The sequence below is a fragment of the Mustela nigripes genome, chromosome 12, assembly GCF_022355385.1.
Source record: "Mustela nigripes isolate SB6536 chromosome 12, MUSNIG.SB6536, whole genome shotgun sequence".
Taxonomy (NCBI): domain Eukaryota; kingdom Metazoa; phylum Chordata; class Mammalia; order Carnivora; family Mustelidae; genus Mustela; species Mustela nigripes.
In genome coordinates, this window is record NC_081568.1 from 69660333 (window position 1) to 69685416 (window position 25084).

The window sequence follows — 25084 nt, forward strand, 5'->3', positions numbered from 1 at the left end:
TTGCGAATTTCAAGTCTTGATTTAGACCAGCCTGGTCCCAACCTTGGGGGCCGGTTGCTTCATAAGCAAGAGAGGAAATGCTGAATTCAGTAGAGTGAAATTAATCAGTAATTTAAAGTGACTTTATAGGGAGGGTGAAAATAAAACAATTCCATTGTTTTTCTTTTACTTACAGTATGTGGCATGCAGAGACATAAATGGCTAAGGTCCTAACTTTACCTCTCCCTCTCCTTTGGAGGTCCAATAGTTCAGTTCCTCGACATCGATGAGCTTGATATGATTGCAGGGGAGAGGTGCCCCTACATGCCCTAGAACACCAAAGCAATATGGCATTTGTCAGTGTCTAGATCAATTTCAGCACTGAAGATGCTCTGGGCCACATAAAAATCCCTCCAGTGTTGAAGTGGGGAATTACAGGAGAGCAATACACCTTAAAACGGGCATTTGTCACAGGTAAGCACTGATGATCAAAAAAAATTCTGGGGAAAAAACAGGCCAACCTCTGCTGGGCCTTTGTTTTACATCTGATTCTTTAAAAAGCTAAACAGGCACACCTGGCCCAGTACCAACCTGCACAGGGTCTATAGGGGGCCTTCTACCCACATCAACCATACCATCAGTATTTTTCCAATAGGGCCCATATTAAACATTTCCCCCCATTGTCAGACCCCTGGTTTTGGAACTGTCATCATTACTTTTCCACCAGTCAGCAGACTATGATTCATGCGCAAACCATCCAGAAATGTTTTTAAAATTTAGATTTTGATGAGCCCTGAAAGCCTCCAAGTCTCACGGACACCCAAGGGACGCTGGTGCTTCTGGTCCACATAATACACTTAGAGTAACAAAGGAATAGAAGACAAGGATGAGATCATTCTTCCCTGAAAAATAAGACTTCAAATGTTCTTGCTCATATATACTCCAACTGCACAATTACATGGAAGTCATTTTTCTAGTAATTATGGTTGTTAGCACAATACCCTGGCAAGGTGGAGGGGGGGGTTTGAGTGGGTGCTGGCCAAGGTCCTGAAAGAAAAGTGCGCCATGTAGACGAAAACAGGTTGCAACAGTCTGGTTTCTCTTTTAAAGAGGCTGCCAACTTTTACAATATTGTCTAAAGATATCTATCCTCTTATACTGAATAGCCTTGGCAAGTTTTTGTGGTAAGGACGACTTAAAAAGGCAAAATCTCAAAAATCTTACATAGGAAAATATAGAGGATGCCATTAGGAGGAAAGAGAGTGTCCAGAAAGAAGGGGATCCATGTGAGTGATCAGTAAATATGATGACAGAATAAGAGAAAAGTTACTGATCCAGGGTTTTGGAAGAACAGTCCTTACAGTAAGTTTTCCAGGGGTAGAGACAGCAAAGAATCTATACACAAGATAGACTTTATTCACCTAGACTTTTAAGAGATAAAACTCAGACAAAAATGCTTCTGTCCTTGATGTGGTCAAATATGACTTCAATATGGAACACACCTATCATGTTTCAGCTGACTGCCTCAAGGTGTTCTGAAAAGAGCATGGCACTACTGTGCGTCTCTCTTTTCCATGTGTATCACCCTGAATTTTCTAGTGTGTAGCTGAGTAAACCTGCACTGAAAGAATGGCCCCTGGCTGATATAGGAAGTTGGTATCCTGAAGGATTCTTTTGCTCAGTGTTTTTCAGATTCTTCTGGTGTCTGGTTTAAATTCTGTGGTAGGCAATAAATACATGGGCTACCTACTGCACCCTCCTTGCTCTGAAAGAGGAGTCTCTTCAGAATGAAGGCATGGAAAGGAGCTGCTTCTTCTGGAGGATGCTGTTGCCTTCTAGACATTAACATCACAGGAGACCCCAGGTCCCAAAGGGTCTCAGAAATGGTTTAAGAAATAGTGCTCTAGTCACTATGAACTTTCCCTTCTTTCCTAAATCATACCTAATTCACACCCTGCTTCCTTCATTCTAAAATATTAGGTTCTAACCCACAAAATCCAACATACTGACATTTACTGATGTTGTTTACTGATGTTTACTGATAGTTCCACCTGGAACTACAGTCTCTGATCTACCGCTTCTTTATATATATATGACTTCTAGGTACCCATGAAAGAAATGGGAAAAGACAAAACATATTTGAAAATCACAAAAATATGTAGCAAAGAGAACACTATCCATTGTGCTACAACCCAGACATAACCACCATCAGTGTTTTTCTTCTTTTTCTGTCCCCTTTTTCCTAAATGACCCATAAATTTGTTTTCCATAAAGACGTTTTAGATCAGTGGTACCCCATGAATCATTCCCACATCTCCACTCCATCCTACCTGAGGTCCAGTCCCCGGGTGTAGTGAAGGTACACCCAGCTGTACACTCAGTTTGGCCGTAACCTTCATAAACCTTCAAATGAAAAACAAAACCACGTTGTAAGTTACATGTTACTACAGCTGACTGATTGCCCTTTTCAGCCAGCTAACCTCCCACTGAACATCTGGCTGTTCCATGCTGGGGGCAGTAGGAGGGGAGGTAGGCTACTCCAGGTGAAAACAACAGGCGTAGCTCCTTGGCTTAGAAGAGGTGCTATTTTTATACTGCAGACACTTAGGAGATAAAGTTATGTGATTTGGGGTGAAGATTTCTGACCTATTTTCAACTACTGACTTTATTTTTCATTTGGATGATAGGTATGAGAGACAAATACTTTAAAACCTACTATGCATTTTACTTTTACTCTGTAAGATATTTTCCCCCCTCAGAGCCCCACATGTTTGCAGGAATAGAGCATGTGAGACAGTCTGCCCTAGGAGTGCCCAGGCCATGCTGGTACAGAACAGGATAGTGAAGGGAGCACTGGCTTCTAAAGTATAAAAACTTAAGCATGGACATTTATGAAACAGTTGTGCCTACTTTACACAAAATACATGAGTCACAGCCCTGCAGATGCAGGAACTTAATAAATATTAACCGAATAGATAAATGAAGGAATGAGTATTTTAAGAGATGACAAAACCTGTTGAATCAAATAACAAAACAGCAGTGGGCTTGCATCACCCTCTCTAGTGCTCCTTTTGTGGGTGGGGAGATATTTTGCAGAATGGAGAATGCAGAGATGCTGGCACAGGTATGGGATGGGTTCTCTAGCACAACGATGACCCATACAGTTTAATGGACCCCTCTTCCCAGAGTGGGTACGCCTAGATGTCGCAGAATGTGACAAGATAATCTTGGCTTTCACTGACTCTCAACCTATTTCATCCTCAGAGGAGGGAGCCTTTGTCCCACTAAAATCCTGCCCCGAGGATCTTTTTCTCTCCAGTAGAGAGTGCAGTGGGTTTCCTCCTCTGCCCTGACACAGGTCCCATTGACTCTAGGGAAAGCGGTGGAAAGAAAGGCTGTACCTGGCACCCTAGAGCTGCCCGGAGGAATCCCAGCACCGTTGGGGACGCGGGGGCTGCTCCAGTGACGATCATCCGCACACAACCACCAAGACTGGCCTATGGGAAGAGACAAGAACCTGCCAAAGTTTGTGCTGCCAGAGATGGCATCTAGCCCGCGGGGGTCTCATCCAGGGTCACCACTCAAGAGTTGGACCCTACCTGGCCATAGGGGAGGGATAAAAGAGATAGCCTAAGGCTGAAGAAGTCCCTTCTCCTTTCAAATGAGTCAACCCAATCAGTTTTTCAATTTGACCCACAATATGGTCAACTTCTCTGCGTCTTTGGAGATAAGTGTGCTATTCCATACTTTTGGCTTTCCCTTAAAATACACCACTCTTCCCTCACTCTCCCATCAGTTGCATGCAGCCAAAACAATTACTTAGGACAATTTCTTCCCACTCCCATGGTAATGGCATAGTCTTCTCTCATTTATAAATTGATTCCATGTGCTGCTCTATTTTCCTATGCACAGCTGAGGACAACTGGATTCTTTAAGCACTTTGTTTCTGTAAGTTGAGCCAAGAGAGTTTAAATATTAATTGTCTTAGCTAAAAATAGAGTAGTAAAAAAAAAGTACTGCTACTAATTAGCTACAAATTCCTTGGGTAATGCAGAGCTTGAAAATTTATGTGGGAATACAGAAGTGAGTAATTTATGATCCACTCAGTCTAGGAGAGGTTGAAGGATTAGGAAATAGGAGAGGAAAGGAAGATTCTTGGCCTCAAGGCTAGAACCTAGTGCTGCTGGAAAGCCAGCATGGCCAAGGCTAAAGGGAGGAGCAAGAGAAACTTAAGGCCACAGGAGCGCCTGAGGGCAAAGGCACCCCAATGCTTGTGGAGGCCAAGGGACCTGATGTCCAGGAGTCCTTCTTGCTGGTTGCCTTTTGGCAAATATCACACACACCCAAATAATAAAAATGAGTCCTTTAATATTTCTGTGGTAGCTTAAGTTTTGATTTCATGAGCAAATGAGTTATTTATAAAAGATTACAGGCCACTGGAATGAGCTTGTCAAATTCTACTCTAAGGCCACTTGTTCATTTTCTTACCTGAATCTTATTAAAGAAGAGTTCGTCCCAGATACTATCATTCCTGATGATTCCGCTCCGGACCTCAGCTTGTTTACGTTTTGCTGCAAACTCCAAGAGCCAGCGCTTTAATGGTGTGTCTGCCTGGCTGAAGATCTGAGGAACAGAAGTTGGAAGACAGCTGTCAGGCCTGTGTGCACTACCTCTAGACAGACACCACTGCAGACCCCTGCCCCAGCCTGACCAACAGAGAAGCCATGCTCCATGTTGCCTCTGCAGGAGGTCAGTGGATATGTGACACCCAGCTAAAGGCTAACCAGCACCTGGTCACACTGTGGGGACAGAAATTCCTGAAGAAAAAAATCTCCTTAAACAAGATGTTAGAGAATTGGAAGAAAAGAGGAGAAGGAAGGTGAGAGCAAAGGAATTTAAAAGGGGAGGCGGCATAAGGGAGGACCTGAGGGAGGCAGCATGGCAAGCTCGCCGGGGGCTCCAGACCCTGTCCAGACAAGCAGATACACAGCACCTCAGTCTGGTCAGAGACTCCCTAGGGGACTTACCTTGTCATACATCCGGTTCAGCAATCTAGGAACCACAGGGAAAATGGTGGGGTGCAGAGCCTTCATGTCATCTGAGAGGAGACGGATGTCTCCCTGAAAGAAGCCGACGCGTCCCCCATGGCAGTAGACAACAGACTGGAGGGAGAGGACAGGAAGGGAGGAGTTCCTCAGGGTGGTCATTCCTGACTGCAGTCCAAAGCTCTGCCCCACATGGAGAGCATCCATGACCCCCTAACCCAGTTCTGGCTGCTGCCATGAGACACTCAAGAATATCATATGAGGTGCCCCCCTTCCCATTAAGTCCCACTTAGGCATGGGGTGAAGCAGCAAGAGATGGAGGGGGATCCTGGGCCTTTGGGAGATGGCAGAGCAGCCAGTCTCACTGGTGCCTACTCCCTCATGCTCAACTCCCAAGCCCTGGGCAAGGGCCTTCCTGAGGACTCAGGTCTCTGAGCTGTACTGCACCCTATCAACAGGTCTGTCCCAGGTCTATGGATTTCCCCCAAGGACACCTCAGCAACTCTGGAAAGGTGTGTAGCGCCCATGAGTAATGTTGGCTGTGGGTGTTGTTTGGTGTGGGGGACCAAGGCAGGGCAGGGGGACTGGTTGGTTCTTAATGGGTTTAGGAATATGCATGGGGCTTAATACATGCTCCCTTATTTAATGCTTGTTGCAACCCTACAAGTGAGGCAGCATTTATATCTCTATTTTATAGGCGAGGAATGCAAAACTCAGAGAGGTAAAGCCATTTGCTTAGAGTCACAAAACTAATTAATAGTGATGACCTATGGCACTCTAATCCAGACCTGAAAAGCTGGAAAGCATGCCCTAAAATACCAGCTTTCCTCTAAGCAAGATGGGAGAGGCTTAGTAGATACAGCTTAGGAGAGCCTGGGTGGCTCTGTTGGTTAAGCGTCTGCCTTCAGCTCGGGTCATGATCCCAGGTCCTGGGATGGAGCCCCACATCAGACTCCCTGATCAGCGGTGAGTCTGCTTCTCCCTCTCCCTCTGCCACCCTTGCTTGTGCTCTTTCTCTCTCCAATAAGTAAATTAATTTAAAAAAATACACAGATTATTCACAAGCTGGTTCCCTGAGTGACGCATGCCTGGAAAATTCTTTGTTCCCACAGTCTTGTGTGGACTCCTCCAACTCCCTCTGTACCCCTGCAAGGCTGTTCTCAGGACTAATCATTATGCCGGTCCCATCTCTGGAGTAAGGGGTCATGGCAGTTTGATTCCCCACCCTTACTGTCTTGTTTTCCTTTCCAGGAGTTCATGAGTTCTGGAAGTTATGGTACATAAGTGTCGTGGAGCCACAGTGTACAGAGTGTGAATGCAAAATACTTCTGCAAAGCTATGATCCTCTCTGAGCATGGGCCAACAGCTGGGGCCTCTCTCAGCCGAGGTATAACCACAAGTAAGACAAGGCAGGCCTGGGTTAGGCACTGGAGGCTCCCCAGGAGGGAGAAGTCAGGAAGCCAAGGTCCCCCGACCCCTTGGTAGCTTCTGAGGACAGGGCAGTTTAGTTCTACTTCACGGCACCAGTGACAAAGTGACACTCTGCTAGGGTTCTGGGTTCTGGGCACAGACTGTGCCTCTCTGGAACCAGGGCCTTACCTGCACCATTCGCTCAAACATGTGTGCTAAAGGCAAATAGGAAATGTGCACATCCGCACAAGTGGGAGCCCACTGACTCTGTAAGAAAACAGAAGGAGCCCAGGCAAGGCCCGGTCAGTCAGGTGGGCGTCTTACCTGGATCACTCTCTCAAACATGTGAGCCAGAGGCAGGAAGGAGATGAGCACATCGTCCTGTCTCGGAAAGATCACTTTCTGCAGGTGACGGGCATGGGAGACAGAAAGGAAAGAAACACTGACAGGAAGACGACGAGAGAGTCATAAAACAATACAGAGAAAATGGTCCTGGAGGGGCAAACAGGAAGAGGGGAAGGGGAATGGAGGGATGGAGTGGTAGGGGGAGGGAGAGAGAGAGAGGCAAGATATGAGAGAGAGAGAGAGAGAGAGAGAGAGAGAGAGAAACGGTGTGAGAGAGAGAGGAAGATGGAAGGCGCAGGAAGGAGAGAGGGAGAGAGAGACAGGGCAGCGTAGGAGGCGGAGTGTTAGGGCGCAGCCAGTGGGTCTAGGTTATCTGCAGAAGCAAAAAGCCCAGTGAAGCACACATAAACCAGCAGAGTCCAGCTCCGCAGGGAAGTCTCCTCTGGGGCCAGGCCCCCTTCACCATCTCCCTGCGGCACCTGGGCGCGGAGTCCGAGAGGCTTGCCTTGTCGGCACTTTCTAAGTCCTCCTTCCAGAAAAGGGACCTGGGGGCGCCCTAGCTCTGCACCAGCTGTGGCTGGGGTAGAAGCCCCAGGCAGACAGATGGCTGAACCAGACACTGCATGCCACAGCCTGGGGACAGGGCCTGTAGAGGAGGCTGAGAGGGAGCCCTGCTCTGCCCCCTTGCCCCTGACAAGCACATGGGACTGACCACAGTGACAGGGGCTGCACAAGGCCTGTGCTCAGGGGGTGGGCCAGGTCCTTGGGAGCTCTCCTTCGGTGGACTGCCCTGACCCCCACCCTTTCACAGGCCCTTCGTTCCCCGTTCCCCGGGGCTGGCTTCTGAACCAGTCTGGACAAGCCCTGGGAGCCTGGCTTATGGCTCCTGACATGGGTTCAGCCTCCAACAGTCTCTCACCATTCTACTAAAATCTATCAGTGTCTGGGGGGTATATGCTCCATGCCGCCACGTGGCATGAATGCAGAAGAGAGGTTTTTCTCCACAGTGGAGAAAAAGCCTGACTTCCGTGAAAAGGAACATTCCTTTCTCCTTGAGGAAACTTGCAGGAAAAACAGATACTCACCACTTGTGGAAAAACATCCTTCTCTTAGTTGGTTATAAAATGCTAACATGCCTTGGTCAGGCCAAGATGTCAAGCTTTTTCTTTTTTTTTTTTTAACTTTAGATTTACCTTTCCAAGTACAGTCTTACAAATTAGCAGTTGCTGTTATTTCTCAGACTCTAGCAGTCCTTAAACACAAAATGACTGAATTAAACCCTGACCTATGTGAAAGACAAGTTATTAAGGATTACTTTCTAAATAAAGGTACATGCAAAACCACACATATTTCAATTTTCACAGTTAAAAATGAAAAACAGGTTTACATGTTTCTCTTTCTGGGATCTTAGCACTCTCAGAAATCAATCTGGCTATTTATCAGGCATGGGTCATTTCAGGGTTTGGGAGCTAAAGTGTTTATAAAAATCAGATTGCTCTAAATGACAAGAGAAAATCCTGCCTTTCATAAGAAAGGCAGCTCAGATTACATCAGGGGGAAAAAAAAGAAAAGAAAACAAACAAAAAACCTCTGAGGCTTGAGGGTGTCCTCAAGAGACACCTGTGTAGTGAATCTACTTTATTCACCTCTGTCACTTTCAGAAAGCCTGAGAAATCAGCCACCACGTTCCCATGGGTGAGCATCGCACCTTTTGGGTTTCCTAAAAAGAGAAAGCAAAAAGGCAAATCAGCTAGAAGCTCAAGGGCCACTGGGATGGTGACAGTCCCAGACACTCAGCACCCGAGCCTCTGGCCTTCATCTGCAGCCACTTCAGAGTCCTAGGCTGATGGGTGCTATGTCAGAGACTCTCACCCTGAGGCTCCCAGCAGCTTGGGACCAGAACACAGGTGACACAGTCCCACAGGCAGGGTGCCTTAAGGCCTGACTTATGACCTGTGCCTTCCTCCTTCTGCCTCCATGGGGGAGCACAAACTGTCATCCCCCAGTCTCCTCACATACACTCAGTACCCTGTGCTCCTTTCTGGGCTGAGCGGGTCTGTCTCCAGAATCCAGCAGCCCACTGTGCTGACAGAGGACTTCCTTGAAGCATGCAGCCCCTGTGAAGGCCCCAGGCTCAAGCCAGCCTAGAGGAGCAGAGCACGGGGTCAGCCCCTCCCTTGCTGGCAGAGATAGGACAGGAGGAGGATATTCTCACTTTGTCTTGATAAGACCTTTCAGGACTGCTTGTAGTGAAACCCAGGTCTGGTAATTCTACTCAGAAGACAGGGGCTAGGTGGGGACCCAGGGCACCATAGGCTGGGGAGGAAGGCCAGCTAGTCACCATTTCATATCAGGGTGAATAGGACACACATCTAACCAGCCTCTTGACTCCTGGCCTTGCCTGTCACCGCCAGCAGAACACAGGGAAGCCATTTCTCCTCTCTGTTTGCTTACCTGTAAAACAGAGACAATGCCCACCTCCCAGGGCTTTCAGAAGTTCTAAGAATATAATCTTTGTGCAAAAAATGTTAAATTAAAAGTTTCCACTAAGGCAGCAGTTACAATAACCATGAAACTCCAAAAGTGAAAGACCAGACCCTGGGCAGAATTTACCCAGGAAATATTAAATAAACCAGTATGTTAAATTTGCAACCCTCACCTAGAAAGAGGTCATAAAAGGACTAAGTGACCCGAGATAAAAAGAGTATTGTAGTATATGCCACCACATTGCTCACACTGAAATGTTTAATTTTATGCTGTATGAAATTTACTTCAGTGAGGGGATGAGAGGAGGAAGAGGAGGAGGGGGAGGAAGATGAGGAGAAGAAGAAGAGGAAGAGGAGGAAGGAGGAGGAGGGAGGAGGGAGGAAGAGGAGAGAGGGGAGGGGAGGGGGAGAGGGAGGAGGAGGAGGAGGATGGGGGGGGGAAGGAGGACCAGGAGGAGGGGGGGGAGGGGAAAGAGGGGGAGGGGGGAGGGAGGAGGGGGAGGGGAAAGAAGAAGAAAGAAGAACAAGGGGAAGGAGGAGGAGGATGGGAGGAGGAGGAAGAAAAAAGAGGAGAAGAAGGCGAAGGAGGAGAAAAGGAACAAGAAAAAGAAGAGGGAAAAGAGGAAGGGGGAGGAGGGGGACAGAAGGAGGGGGAATGAAGGGAGAGAGGAGGAAGTGGAGGTGAGGAGAGGGAGGAGGGGGAGAAATGGAGGAATGGATCTGTGAGAATTTCTTCGGAAAGAACTACATAGTTCCATAGCCCATCAAAGTAGGGAAGAATGCGGGGGTGGGGGGTGTCTTCTTTCCCAACCCCAAATCCACGATAACTCAGAACTTGATCATGTTCCCTGTAGCTGAGGGTCCCCGTGAGAAGTGTAAAAAGCGTGTCTGCAAACAAATAAATCCCAGGGACTGGTTATGGAGTTTGCAGAAAGAACATTAGTCTTAGGGGGTACTGGGAATGGGGGGTTAAGAAGTCTTGTCCACTGGCCAGTTTCCTCCGACTCAGAAGGAAGCTGTCGTAGGCCACAGGCCAAAGGTGGAGTGGAGGAGGGAGCAGACAACCCAGAGAACACTGCCAGCAATCAGGATAACTCCCACAAGTGGTCATGATACAAAGAGCAAGTTTTAAAGGCCTGCCCCAAACTGCCTCTCCACTTCCCTTTCCCACTTCCTTTTTCTCCCTCCCCATTTTCACGTGGTGGGAGAGGGCCCAAAGCTTCATTAGCAAGTGGGAGGAGGAGGAGAAACACCTGAGTGAGAGGAGAGAGACAGGCCACCAGGCCAGCAGCCAGCCCCAGCTGGGGAGGGAAAACATGGCAGCAAAGTGATCAGATTCGCACTTTGGATGGACACCTGCAGTTATGAATTCAGACCGTTGGTGACTTACGACACCTATGAAATTGACATGACAGTGACCAAAAAACACAAGAGGTGCCTGTTTTCACCCTACGGCAGAAAAAGTTCCCACTGAGTAACTTTAAAGGCATAGATGGAGTCAAAAGTCAAGTTACTCTCATAATTCTATCTTGTGTGGTCTGTGTGCTCACCTTGACTGGCACTCCGTCTGTCAGACACAGGAGTGTCTCAGTCTGACCAAGACGCATGGTGGGTGGGGTTTTAACAAGTGCTCTGGCACAAACACCCATTCTGCAAATCACAGAGGGTTTTGGGGGGTGGGGAGATGCAGAAGGTTACAGGGCTTTAATATGTAGCTGCCAAAATATCTTTCTTTTTTTCAAATGAAGACCCATGGGATCTGTTTTACATCTGGTGGTCTTTCTTTCATCCCAGCATCTTTCCTCAAACCCAAGCCCATATTAGGAACTGTTCCTGAATCATCTCCTATGTACAAATCCCACAGGATCTCTGGATCCATAGACTATTCTGGGAAATTTTCACCTGTGGATCCCCAAGTTCTGGAATTTTCTAAGGAATCCCCCCAAAATACTAGGTATGAACTCAGAACTCCCACGAAATACTATCCAATGCTATAGAACTTTAGATCTGCTAAGCTGGCTGACCTGCCCATGCCTAATGCAACCTCAAGGTGGTTGACTGAGAATCTCAAGAGCAAGTTGTCTTCATTCATGAAAATTGTTTGAAGCCTCCATTCGGTTCAGTCCACAACACACATAATGTTAGCAGTTACTCAGTTCTGCTTAGACAAACCTTTTTCCTCTCCAACACTGAGAGAAAAAGTTTGTACCCTTTAGAAACAAACCTTTGGCTCCATCTAGGCCTTTACTCAGCGGGGGTGGTGGGGAATTGTACTTCTGCCCCTTGATGAAAACACAGGCACCTCATGCTTTTTCTGGTTATTGTCAGGTCAGTTTCAGGGGTGTTGTAAGTCACTGATGGACTGAATGCAGAACTGCAGGTGTCTATCCAAAGTGCGAATTGGACCACTTTACTTCCACTTCTTCCCTCCCCAACTAGGGCTGGCTGCCGGCTCGGTGGTCTGCCTCTCCTCTCTTGCTCTGGCGTTTCTCCTCCTCCTCCAACTCTCTTGCAGATATGAGTGAGGTTTTATAAACTTCTAATGAGTTACAGAGTTTTAAAATATTCCCAGAGATGTTCAAATCATGTCTTCAAGTCGTGCCTCCATGTGGTCCCAAAGGAAGAAGGAGAAGCACATGTTGACAACAAATCCTGGGACAGGACTCAAGGCTTTGGAAAGTTCTGCTTGCTTCTCTGATTCAGGACAAATGCTTGCTTCTGGTAGTATTTCCTTCAAATGTGTTATGGAGGAACAGGGAAGCTTTCCTCACTAGACCTCTAGCAAAGTTAAAGAACCAGTGTTTGCTCTGGTTCTCTCCTTTTCTGTTCCAACATCAGTGGAGGTGCTGCCTGGGCTCCAACATCTCAGCAACATGAGACCAACTGTCCCTTTCCAACCTTCTACTCACAGCCTGGCCATCCTCCCATTTATTTTCTCTCCAGCTGCTGAAGTTAAAGAACTCTTCTTTGCAGATTCTGCAAAAGTCATTTGGATTTTAGTCAGTATTCTTTGGCTGGCCATCCATGGCTGATATGCAGAAAGGCATTTCACTGACTGAAGGTCTGCCCTGGATGGACACTGGCTCCAAGTGAGAGCAGTTATGGTGTTGGTGGGGGGGTGGGAGGAGCTCCAGGTCTCTTCTACAGGGGTGGGTGGGAGCAGGATTGAGAGTAGTGCTGGGCCATCTAGCTAGAGGTTCCTCTGGCTGCTTGTTTCTGCTTTCATGCAAAGGTGGGTTACAAAAGAGGCTGATAACAGAAATGCTTGGGAAGATTTATAATGCAGAGTATTCTCCCTGCTTGAGGCTCCCACACCTTCTTTAGGATTGAGCCTCACAGCCCCATACCCACTACTTTTAAAGTTTTTTATTTGTAAACAATCAGACTTGAGAGCTGGTAGGAATACAAGTAGTAATAGCAGCCAGTTACTGAACACCCACCATTGTGGGAACTGTGCTAGGTGGGCATCTCATACATGGTAACTCGGTTATTTCTAAAAACAGTCTATGCTGCAAATATCAAATGGCCTCATTTACTTCTTTTAAAGATTTTTTTTTTTTTTTCATTTGAGAGAGAGAGAAGGAGCAGGGAAATGGGGAAGCAGACACCCCAATGAGCAGGAAGCCCCACTCAGGCTCCATCATGGGATCATGACCTGAGCTGAAGGTAGATGCTAAACCAACTGAGCCACTCAGGCGCCCCATGAATGGCTTCATTTATATCCAAAGAAGTGGGGGCTTAAGACTGGTAAAGAAATTCTCCTAAAGCTGCAGAGCAGGAGTGCTGAGATGTAGTTTCATGCATATAGTCACCTAAGTCTTGAACTGAATGGTGTAAAATAAATAGGCCAAGGAGAATATTTTCCCGAGCTCCTATCTCTGAGCTGCCACAGACGTAAGGCTTTGGGGCATCTTCATGCTCAGCTAAAGGACTGCATATGAGTGAGCTTTCCTGGGTGTCCCCAATTAGAACAGAGGAGATGCCTCTACCCACTCTTCCTCCCTTCTCTAGGCAGGGCACATCTCTTTCCTGGTGGCACCTGGAAGCCTCCTCTCTCCTCCAGTCCAAACCAAAGCTACGGGGGCTCGGCTGCACTGAGCAGCACCTCCCTTTCTCGGTCTCTAGTGGCTCTTTCTCGATACCAAGAAACACTTGCAGGGGTTTCCAAGAAAATAACAAGAACCCACCCCCTCCCAGCCTCTGCCAGCTCTACTCTTGCTCTGTTGTTCCTTCAGAGCCAATGTATGTTTTTTCCTATAGATCTCTCTTACAGCACAACATACATATATAGTAAAGTGCCCAAATCAGTATATGGTTCAACAGATTTTTTTTTTTTTTTCTCAAAGTGAACTTACCTGTGCAACCAGCACCAGGTCAAGACATAGAACACCATCGGTAATCCAGGGCCCCCTTATCCTGGAAGGCAACCGTTAGCCTGACTTCTAAAAGCGTAGACTAGTGGATTATGTTTGTAACTTTAAGTCAAAGAAATCATGCACTCTTTTGTGCCTGGATTCTTTCATTCAGCATACGGTGAGGTGGATGTTCTACTGGGGTATACCATTCCATCACTGATGGGCACTGGACTTGTTTCCAGATTCTGACTCTCCACACAGCGAGGTCATGAATGTTCTGGAGCAGGCCTTTTGGTGACGTGGCCAAGCTTCTTGAAGGAATTATCCATACCTGTTGAAGTGACATCCTCACCTCCCGTTCACTCCGCATTCCCCTACCATCAGCGTCTACATCCAGCCTCCACTCCACGATTAGCCTTTGCCAAGAGCACCAGCAAGTGTTTCTGCAGTGGCATCCTCTGTATGGCGCAGCCACCAGACAACACTGACAGAGTCTGTTCTCCTCCAGCGTCTCCAGCTGCACCCGCTTAGCCTCTGTTTGAAACCCCAGCCCCTGTCACTCATTTCCTGCCAGTGCTTCCAGGATCTGGCCTGAGACTGCTATTCCTTCATTCAGCTCTCCCTCAAAGCAACATTTTCTTCTTTGCCGCTGATCCTCAGCACATGCTGATCCCCCTCCCGAGAACGCCCTTCCTCCTGTTCTCCTCCAGTTACCAATGTTCTGGGACTCCGCAGATGCACTTCCTCTGGGAAAACTTTCTGTCGTGCTCTTCCCGTCCCGCAGTGGCCGAGTGCTGCAGGCACGCTAGGATGCGGACCCTTGGGGCAGTGACCACATGGTACCAAACGGCTAGGTGACATGAGCTGTGAGCCCATGGAGACAGGGCTCTGGCTTAGCCATCCCTGTGACCTCAGCCCCCAGCACTGGTCTGATGCATACTGGGTGCTCCACAAATGTGCTGAGTCAATCTACATAAAGTAGGAAAAGAATGCTAAAAGCATACCAGTTAAGAAAGGTATGTTTTCTTCTCTGGGAGGAGAGGGTACATGTCCTCATAGAATACATCTTAATTATTCATGGGGCCCAATTTCCCAAACTGGGCCATGTTATACCACAAATCTTCTTTTCTTGGGGAGAAGGGGGTGTCAGATTCCTGTCCAGCTAATAGTCATTTTATGAATTATGAACAACCAACCCACACACCCAGCCAGTAGCCACCCCTGAGGACGGATGAATTCCAAGCTCTCACCGCCTCCAGCACCCTCTTGGCCTGACTATGGGCTCCAAAGCACGGCTTATTCTACAAATTTCCATAGGTTTCCATCACATACCAAGAAGAAAATCTTCCTAGAATGATTTCACCAGAATCACCAAATGTCAAGTTTAGATTATATTTTCTATCTTTCCCCACTGAAAGAACAGTGTGGCTCTTGATGAAGCTGGGAGCCAGGATGATTGGTATGGAAGGGAAGCTTGTTTGGGGCTGTGACACACCTTGCTGATGTGCTCAACAACAGGAAGGCTACTGGGGCACAGCAAGTTCAGGCGAGGGCCAAGGAAATCCAGGTACTGCCAGGCAGGGCAATGAGAGCTGTGCTCCATCCTCCAGCTCTGCCCCCAGCACTAGCGGGAGTAGGAGGCTTGGGCACTAAATCACCACTTGTTGGCCAAGCTCTGTATGTCCCACTGCCACCACCCAGAGCCTTGGCAGGACAGCTTAGCTTCCTGCAGTGACTTCATGGTCTGCACTTTCCTGCAGTGACTTCATGGTCTGCAAAAGTGCTAGACAGGAGGCCTGCCCTTTCCAGCCAGGTGACAGTACATTTCTGTGTTGGGAGGTTCTTTTCCAGAAACACGGCAACATCAAGTGACTCAGGAAAAGCCTAGCTGCACGCTTGAAGGGCAAGGATCCAAAGCTAAAGGCCACAGTGGTCACGTGCTCCCCAGACCAGGCTGGAAAGACAGGTCACTAAAAGTTTATGTCCTGAACCTCATGACAAAGAACAATATAAACCTGAAGGGCGTTTCTGAATTCTGGCTTGAATCTAGATGTCAGCCCCTGGAGAGCAAATGCTACATTACTTCTTGTCTGACAAAAATTAGCAATGTGGTAGAAACCCTCAAACCCGAGTTAATGGCAAAGATCCATCTTGATCCAACAAAGCCAAGTTTATGGTGATCCGTCTTCATGGAGAGTCCTGCTCATGGGGCTGGTCGGACTTAGAGGCTGTGTGTGTGGAAAGCATCAGAAGCCCCAGATTCACTGCCCACCCCACCAAGAGCTATCACCAAGGCAGGCCAGTCCTCAGTCTGGAAAAAGAAGGCTAGAAACTCGTTGCCCATTCGGAGAAAAGACAAGCAACTTCCCAAGTCCATAGATGAGATGGAGCAGCAAAGGGGAAGAGCGCTGGCCTGGGGATCACAGGAGTAGGGCCCCAGTCCCCCACCTCCACTTGCTAGTGGAGGCCCCCTGGCCAACCCCCAACACCTGCTGGCCTCACAGGCTGTGCAGAAGCCCCAGCAGCTCAGTCCCTGGGTCCACAGGGCACTGCAGACTATGACGTGCTGTGCGCATGACCGTGTGCATCCTGACCCCACCCCCACGCAGCCTGCCTTGGCTGTCCCTGCTATGCAGCTGTGTGCCCTCCTCTGTCAGCGCCAGGCATGTGGGTGTCACTTCTGCTTGTCCTTGTCCCCACAGCCATGCCCACAGCACACCAGCCCCACCCCACCCCACCACAGAGCCTTTGCACCACCTTTTCACATTATATCCCCTCTCTTCTTTGGCACTTTCAAGAGCCCCCATCCCAGGTGAGAAGCTGCGCAGAGTGGTGGCAGCAAGTTTACGTGACTGGCTCAGACCCCCCAGCAAGTAGGGGAAGTGGGATTCAAAGTGAGGCTCTCAGACACCAAACCCCACACTTCTTCCCCATCTCTGACACAAAGGCCAGCCAGGGGCAGGAAGCAGCGGGGTGAGAGCTGCTTCTCAGGGAGGGATGAAGTGACTCGGCTACCCAGTCCTCCTCTGACCCCAGTTTAGGTACTGGTGAGCCCCGACCCCACGCCTCTCAGACTACACTGTCCATTCACGTCCAGCCACCTGGGCTGCCTCCTACTGGGCACTGGGAGTGGCAGGAAGGGCCCAGTGTCTGGAGCCAGCCATAGGACAAGGCTCAGCCCATGCCGCCCAGGACACCAGAGAGCCCTGAATCCGCCCCACCAAGGCTGCTAGAGAAGGTTGCCCGTGGCCCCGGATGGTGATCTGGGCACCTCTGCTCACCTGTTGTGCCGCTTGTGAAACACACAATGGAGAGGTCGCTGGGCTTCGGGGGCTGCAGGGTGGAGAAGAGGCGTGAGTTCAAGGTACCCAGTGTGGCCAACCAGGGCCCAGGATCTCCAGGCCTCTCTACCAGCCGGCCCTTTTTTGCGCCCCCACCCGCCATGAGTGGGTATGGGGCCATGTGGGTCCAGGCGCATGCCCTGCACACTGAAGTCAGAAGGGCAGGCTGGCATGTCCCTGGGAAAGGGGAGGAGAGGCTGAGGAACCCTAATAGGAGCTTGGAAGTCCATCTGTCCCACAAAGCTCTCACCAGCATCTGCTGCCTCCCTGACTTGAATCAGAGTTCAATTCTAGATGGGACTGGGCTGCAGTGGCCACATCTAGGCCTGAGGCATGTGATCCAGTGGTCCTTCCTTCCCACTTTCTCCCAAATGTCTGTGGTTAGGCTTGGGAGCAGAACATGTGGCGCAGGAACTGAGCTTCCCACTGGGTGACCACTGGGTCACCCATGTGTCACCATGACTGCTCTGCGTCAGGCCCTTGTCCTTGACACAGGATACACGGTCCTGGGGTCACCAGAAGAGCTGAGCACATCTGATCACATGCAGAGGACGTGACACAAGTTCAGAATGAGGGACAAGCCAGATCCCTTCAGACAAATGGAACAGAGGATGGGCTCTGGGAGAGAACTGGCCTGGTAGAAGCAAGGGCATGCCAGGGGGTCGGAGAACAGCAGTCTAAGGCTGGTGTTTTGTGTGTGGGAGGTGGGCACCTCCCAGAGCCACCTGTGATGGCCAGCCCATGTATGAGAAAACTCAGGGCCTTGCAAGAAGAGGGGAAGGGCTAAGCTAGAGGGAGGAGTGAAGGCAAGAGGCCTTGTAAGCAAGCTGAGAACCCCTACAGGGCCCTCCCAGGGCCAGTGACTGTCACTGGTGACTCAACCCCAGGCAGTATCACTTGAGGGCAACACAGAAAAAAAATCACAAAGCAAAAATGAAGAAAGACAGCTTCTGCTCTCCCCGTCTTTACAGAGTTCACTACCGTCAAAGAAAACCATGCACTGTCCCAAAGAAAATCCTCCTGGAGAACTAAGAGAGGCCAGGATTGGCTGCCCTTTTTCCCTCCTTCCTCAACACCTGACTCCTGTTCCAGGTCACTTTCTAAATCCTCACCCACAGAAGTCCTGGCACTTTGAGCATGCATTTCACAAGCTGCTTAGTGTAGTTGTTAATCAGCACAGGGGTGCTACTCTGACCTCTTATCAAGCTCCTGGGGAGGGGGGTGTCTGTGAGGATCAGCTCTGCACAGCATCTTGCTCAAGAAAGACCTGCTGGCAGAGGAGCTTACCACAGGAGCCTGATGATTCTGTTGGCCACACTCCTGGAAGAGAAAGGTACCATTTTTAAATGCTCAAAAGTTCTCATCCATCAAATCAAACGAGGAAACAAAAAATCAAAACAAACTCAGCCTAGTATGCCTTGCTCTTGTGCTGAGTCTAGAGTTCAGGATTCCCTGTCCAGATGTAGCCCATGTGGAGAAACCACCTGAGCAGTCTCTCCTCAAATACGCATCCAGGCCTGGGCCACCCCACACATTATAGACAAGGGGCTGAGGCCCAGGGAAAGGTGAGGCACTGTGTCCATGCACAGTGGGAAATGGCTTGAGGTGCCCATCTGGACAAGTGCTCAGGACAGAGGGGCTAGGTGGCTGGGACTTCCAGATAAAGGGTCAGGGCTGGAGGGGCAGATGGGGGCTGCCAGTGTAAATGTGGCCCCCAAAAGCCATGGAAGGGTACAAGTGCACAGCTATTACAAGCATTGTCCAGAATAGACAAGCATGCAGGAAGAGAAGGGGGGAGCCCAGGAGCTGATGTCCAGGAAGGTACGGTGGAGGTCAGCTGCTACTGAGCAGGGCATGAGGCCCTGGAGGCCAGAATGGCCTGTGTCACGCTAGCAGGCCATAAGCTGCCACTAAACCAACACCTCGAGGAAGGTCACACACAGAAAAACTAGTTCCGCTGGCCGCTGGGAGTCTCTGCACATTTAAAGAACCTCAAAGACTCCTGTAATGTCTGTTTATAGTCCTCGGGTTCAGATGGGCTGGAGAAAAGGCAGCCCCAGAGGCTACATGAGTAATTCTGGGCAGGCTGGGACCCCCATCCCCTGTTGGTGCCTATGTCATTAACTGTGCCAGCCAACGGAGCCTGCTGCCTAGAGGATGCCCATAGGCACCCTGGTCCCAGCCCCCACCATCAGCCCTCATGAAGCCTGCCCTGTTTCAACCCTGACATGTCCTTATGACCTAAGACACCCACCCCAGGGCATGAGAGGGGCAGATAACCAGCTGCTCTGGCTGGGTAGCCTGCCAGCTGTGGCCCAAGAACAGCCCAGGAGCAGAGCCTCACCTCCACAGCCTGCATGGACTTAATGACCACCCCGCACTCCTGCCCTCTGTCTTTCAGAGCTTCCTCAAACGGTTCCATGATGATGATGAGCTTGAGCCCTGGAGTCTCCTTCCTCTCCACATGTTCCAGCAGCAGCACAGCCTTCTGAGGTTTGTCCACAACTACGGTGCTGATGTCAGCTGAAGGGAAAGTCATGCTGTGTGGGCATAGGCTGTGACCATGGGTACATGGGCCAAGCCACAGAACCACAGTCTGGGTGTGCCCGAGCTTGCGTGTAAATAAATACATTAAGATAGGCACAACACGGGGGTGCCTGGGTGGCTCAGTGGTTAAGCCGCTGCCTTCAGCTCAGGTCATGATCTCCGGGTCCTGGGATCCAGCCCTGCATCGGGGCTCTCTGCTCAGCAGGGAGCCGGCTTCCCCCTTCTCTGCCTGTGTGCGCCTTGTGATCTCTCTCTCTCTCTCATTCTGTGTCAAATAAATAAATAAATCTTAAAAAAAAAAAAAAGATAGGCACTTGGGGCTGTGTGCTATACAGAAAGGAAAACGCAGGGAGCTAGGGAAAAGCCAAGGACAAAAGGCCAGGGAATCTCCTAGAGCAGATTCCAAGCATTCCTTCACTACAGGCTCAGGCTCCATAATCTCAGGTCTGCATGAACTATTTGCCACCCCCACCCCTGCCCCTGGGCATCTGCCCCAAGCTATACTAACCCTCAGGGAACTGGAAGCCTGTGTGGGGGCTGGTGCAGAGGTTCCTTCATGATAGCCAGGCCCCATGGAAGGTGCCTTTAGGTGAAGTCCAAGTGGGGAAAGCCAACTCAAGGGCCAAAATGGAAAATGTTCTTTGAGAATGGAAGCCAAGAGCTTATCAGTGTCAGACAAGTAGTATAACATGAGAGTTGGGGATTTGGAGGGCTGGCTGCCAGTGACAAGAAGGGGATGTAGGGGCTCACCTGTCCTGATGATGTAGCGGATAGCACCAGGGCCCAGGGTGTCATAGAGCGGGACCACCACCATAGAATATGTGTAGCAGGCAAGCTCTGCGATGATCCACTGTGGAAACACATGGGTCTGGGGTTGGGGGAGCTCAGAGCACATAGGAGGGCTATACGGCCCTTATGCCCAGACAACTGGAGGACTTGTTCTGGGTCCTACTGAGAAGGTTCTGTTCTGGCCCTCTCCATGTGGCAAGGCATCTATGAAGCCAGTTGGTTGTGCCCACTTACACACAGCCTTCGGGATCATGCATGCCCCAGGGAATTCTGAGACTCCAAACAGCCCCAAGTCTACTTAAAGGGCTTGCATGGCCTTCTTCCTTGGGTCCTTCTTCCCACATGGCTCAGGGAACAGCTATTTGTGGGGCTGGCTGATGTGGATAGACCGAGCTTGTCTGGGTTGTCCACTCATGGTTAGAGGCAAACCCAAGAGACTGAGAGGTGGCATACACCAAGGATATCCATTTTTCCTCTTGTCCCAGATGGGAGCAGGGCTGTGTATAATACTCAAACCCCTACTCCACTGATACCTCTAAAACCATTCAAGGCAGATGCTTACCTCTGGCCGATTTTGAGCAAAAACGCCAATAAACTGATCTGTACTTGGTTTACAATTATGTTGGAGAAGTCCAGACCCTAGAAATTCAGCTCTGTCAGCCACCTGCACACAGACATGGGGAAGCGATGGAAAGCAATGTTCATCAGGGAAGAGAGATCCCCAGGTGGGGATTCTTACAGGTCTGAGACCTTCCCAAATCCCTACACAGATCGGCTGGAAGCCCTGTGAGGTAGCTGCCAGGAGTCTGGCAAACAGGCCAGACAAGGAAACAATGACCCTCTGAGACCTTGCAGGGTGCCCATGTACCCCCCAATGCCAGGTCTACATGGGTTGACAGGGTGGGGCCTGTCCTCTGTCACTCACCTCCTGGTAGGACAGCCACTGATAAGGTTGCTTCGGCTTCCTGAAGCCAAGACAGGGTCCATTCCCTGCAGGGAGATAAGCGGGTCTTGTGCCAGGGAGGATGGTAGGGTGGGCTGTCACCTGCAGCTGCTCATCAGATGCCTGAATGGCCATCCCAGGCCGTGGGGTGGCTAATTTAGGAGTCAGGCGAACTGCCCCTTAGCTCCCTGTCTAACCTGCTGAAGCCCAAGAAGGCCTAAAGTGCACAGCATGATGTGTCCTCAGGGATCAGGGAGGCCCAGGAATGGGGAATGACACAATGCCAGTTCCCACCATGACCTGTCTGATGCAGCCCCAGGAGGACACAGAGACCTAGCCATGGGGCAGACCTAGCCATGGAAAGTTGCCTCTGTTGGACCATCTCCTTTTGCCCCCTACCCTGGCCCACCTAGACATCGCAGAGGCCCAGGTTCTGAACCGTGCCAGCCAGTGCTCTGGCAGTATGAAGCTTATGAGGGGCTGCCTATGGGAGTATAAAGTATGGGCTAAAAGCCAGCTTAAGGTCAGGAAGTCCTAAGTGCTAGAACAAAGCTGAGGTCAGCCCTTTGGCCACATACTGCAGCTACTTCTCCAGTTGGGCAGGAGAAGGGCTAACAGTGGTTTTTCTCCTCTGAACCCCAGTACCGCTCTCCTCCCAGGCCCCCAGTACCTGGCTTGCCCCTCCCCACATTTGTACCTGCTCATTCCCACCACAGCTCCTGCACACCCCTATGCCCCCTCTTACCTGAGATGCTGAGCCCACGGCGGAACACCTGGTACATGGTCCTGGCATCATCATAATAGTGGGTGAGCAACTGAGGGCCATCCCCGATCACAGATCGCCGGGCCCCACCACTGTCCTACGAGCCAAGCACAGGCCAGGGAAGCTGACTGAGGCAGGCAGAGGTATCAGGAGAGGGCACCAGGACGCACCAGGCTGTACACAGCGTGGACGCCCACCAGGGCCACACAGGTGGGACTGTGACATGCTGTACGCATTCACACATGGGGCCTAGATAGAACACCTGGAAGGCACACACACGACCTCCACACTTGACCTGTACGCCCCCTCACTCCAACGCAGTTGGCTCATGCACATAGGCCCAGTATGCTGGTCTCCCATAGGTGCACGCAACACCCACAAAACATCCAGAATTCCAGTTACGGTTCATATACAGCTATGGGTCACTCCGTGGGGAGTGCCAGTAGGTGTCAGGTCATCCTCTGGCATCGGGATGGTCCTCATCACCAGCTACTGCTGCATCCCTATGTTAAGAATCATTTAGGTGCCATCCATCATTCACATAGTAGTATGAATTAGTTTGTGTACTGGCTGAAGGTACCTGCCTGGGAACACTCCTGTCCAGGACTCTCAATCCTTCTACATCACAAATTGGACCTGTGGCTCTTTACTACTGAAAACCCAAAGCAAATCCATGCTGCCTGCCTCCAGGCTCTTAGACCATCGGGCTTTGTCCTTACTGGCCTCTCCAAACAAGTTGTAATTCAAGCCTACCAAAACAGTTAGTCTAGTGCTTTCTCTGTGTCATCTTACCAAGTCTTTACCACAATCTTAGGAAGTGGGCATTCTTTTTATTACCCACTTGGCAGTTGAGGACACTGAGGCTCAGAGAGTTAAGAAACTGCCAAGGACCATATAGCTAGTAAGAAGCATGGCCAACCTTTTGGGGCTGTGGGTCACCAGAGGCCATTCTGGTCACCACTCTGCTAGTCCAGGGTTACCCCCTCCACTGTCCAGCCATTCCATGTGAATTATAATTTCCCAAAGCCACCAGGTGCAAGATCACATATCCACACCTTTGCACACATCATGCCTCCTGCTGGAAAAGTGCCCTGAAAGATCCCTGTCCTATCTAGACCTGCATCTTCTCTGACCACACAAAACTCTGCTATGCTCATGGTTGCCAAGATGCACCCTTAAGAGCAAAACAGCAAGACACTGAACTGTGTGTGCAGCAAGTTAGTGTTCAGAAAGAGGGGCAGGGTGCTGGGGTGGCTCAGAGGATTAATTAAGAATCTGACTCTTGATTTCGGTTCAGATCGTGAGATTAAGCACCCTCTCCTCCCAGGCTTCATGCTCAGCACAGAGTCTGCTCAAGATTCTCTCTCCCTCTCCTTCTCTACCTCCTCTCCTCTCTCACTCTCTCTTTCTAAAATAAATAAATAAAATCTTAAAAAAAAAAAAAAAGAGGGCAGATAACTATCCATTTGCTCATGGAATGTTCCTTGGGGAGGAGAACTTGCAGGCGAGGGGAAGAAAGTAGATCTTCAGTCTACAACTTCTCCTCTTTGGAAGTGTGAATATGTTAACTAGTCAAAATGAATAAATAGGAAAAAGACAATTTTTTAAAAGGCAAAATAAATTTCATAAGCTTAAGAAAGAAAGAACTCTCACCAGTCCTTTTAGATTGAGCCTGGAATACCCTTGTCCAGGCTGGACCACTGCCCTTCCTCTCCTTGGTGGCCCTCCTGGGGGCCCATGTGCCCTGGGAAGACAGGGCCATGGGGTGGGCTCAGTTCTGAGTCCCAGCTCTAGACCAGGGGCTGACACGGGGAGACCAAGAGGGAAGTTACCTGGTGGCCCCTTGAGAACCTTAGGCTTTCTACTGAAGCACCAGGGAGCCAAGGCTTCCCACCCAAGAAGCAGATAAACTAGAGATCCAGTGCAAGGCCACAGTTGGGCTCTGCCCAGGGCTCATGCTCAGTTCCTAGAAAAGGCAGAGGAGCATTGTGTCGGAGACCCTGTTCGAGGCCCCTGGGGGTCTTACTGGCTCACTGCCAGGGGAAAACAAGATTCTCTGTACCATTTTGGGTCAAATCAGCTGCAAGTGGGGCTTCTACCTTCAAAACGCCTCTACCTGCTACTTGCCACAGACCAGCTGCTTGCACTCTGCTCACCTCCACTTCCTCTGACTGCATCAGGAGGTTGCATGGTGGTTGCAAGGCCTTTGGCCGGTGCGTGAACCAGTAGGCGAGGACAGCAGCCAGAGCACCCACACTCACGAGGGTGGTAGCTGAGAGGCTGCGGAAAAACTGGCCCAAGTCCCCCAGCTCGGGAAGCCGCAGCAACCTCAGGATCTCCTGTGTCTGCATCTTCTCCAGAAGCGAGAGGATGAACTCTGCAGGAAACAATAGGCGGTGAGAGAGGAGAGTGGATGGCAGGCCAGGGAGGAGTCCTGGGTCTGTCCTTCCATCTGTCTTGGGTCACAAGCGGCACAGTGACCTCAGCCAGATCCCGGCCAAATACACTGTATGGCGGGCCCTGGGCTAGCTGGGTGTGTAGTCGCCTGGTGTAACACTGCATATCCCAGAAGCTGGCTTTCTAGAAGGACCTTTCTAGGTGACAGGCCAGAACCCTGAGGAGTCACCCCTGACACTTGCACATCCAGCCCAGTTCTGAGAACCACATGCTCAGATCCTGGGCCACGACTGACAGATGCTTCCATATTCTCTGGAGGCCAGCACGTGCTCTGACAGCTCTGGAAGTAAAGCCTTCTGGGCCCCCAAATCTGGGTACAGACCAGTATGGTCAGACCAGTGTCCTTACCTCTGCTCCTGGAGTATGAGGAACACAATGGCCAGAATGAATGGGCTGATGCAGGCTCCTCCCACTCTACCCCAAGCTCCCAGTCCCAGGCCCTGACCCTGAGGGAAATAGAGAAGGCAAGGGGAGCAGAACCCACAGACCCATCCGGACAGACACTTCTGGCCTTCATGACATGAGGGCATCACTCTATCTGGCAAGGTTCCAAGGAGTGACACAGCAGGGTACCCCCAGGTCCACACCCTCATAGGTGCTCCTTAAGAAAACTTGGAGCCAAAG

At 50.1% G+C, this 25084-nt stretch overlaps 1 protein-coding gene across 4 annotated transcripts in view; it reads right to left on the bottom strand.

The window, feature by feature from the left end:
• The window catches only part of ACSL6 (acyl-CoA synthetase long chain family member 6), a 62679-nt gene that overhangs the window by 21193 nt on the left and 16402 nt on the right, over nt 1-25084 (bottom strand). For 3 of the 4 annotated variants that reach the window (XM_059417516.1, XM_059417517.1, XM_059417518.1), the window contains 15 exons: nt 24160-24380; nt 21986-22100; nt 21223-21287; nt 20860-20961; nt 20259-20358; nt 19306-19484; nt 18249-18281; nt 16902-16953; nt 8426-8499; nt 6759-6836; nt 5007-5141; nt 4468-4602; nt 3381-3476; nt 2310-2382; nt 220-308 (listed from right to left, as the gene is read on the bottom strand). In XM_059417516.1, the coding sequence (XP_059273499.1) occupies nt 220-308; nt 2310-2382; nt 3381-3476; nt 4468-4602; nt 5007-5141; nt 6759-6836; nt 8426-8499; nt 16902-16953; nt 18249-18281; nt 19306-19484; nt 20259-20358; nt 20860-20961; nt 21223-21287; nt 21986-22100; nt 24160-24380 (1547 nt within the window). Of the gene's footprint in view, nt 1-219; nt 309-2309; nt 2383-3380; nt 3477-4467; nt 4603-5006; nt 5142-6623; nt 6702-6758; nt 6837-8425; nt 8500-16901; nt 16954-18248; nt 18282-19305; nt 19485-20258; nt 20359-20859; nt 20962-21222; nt 21288-21985; nt 22101-24159; nt 24381-25084 lie in introns of all 4 variants that reach the window. The other variant, XM_059417515.1, reaches the window with a different exon arrangement.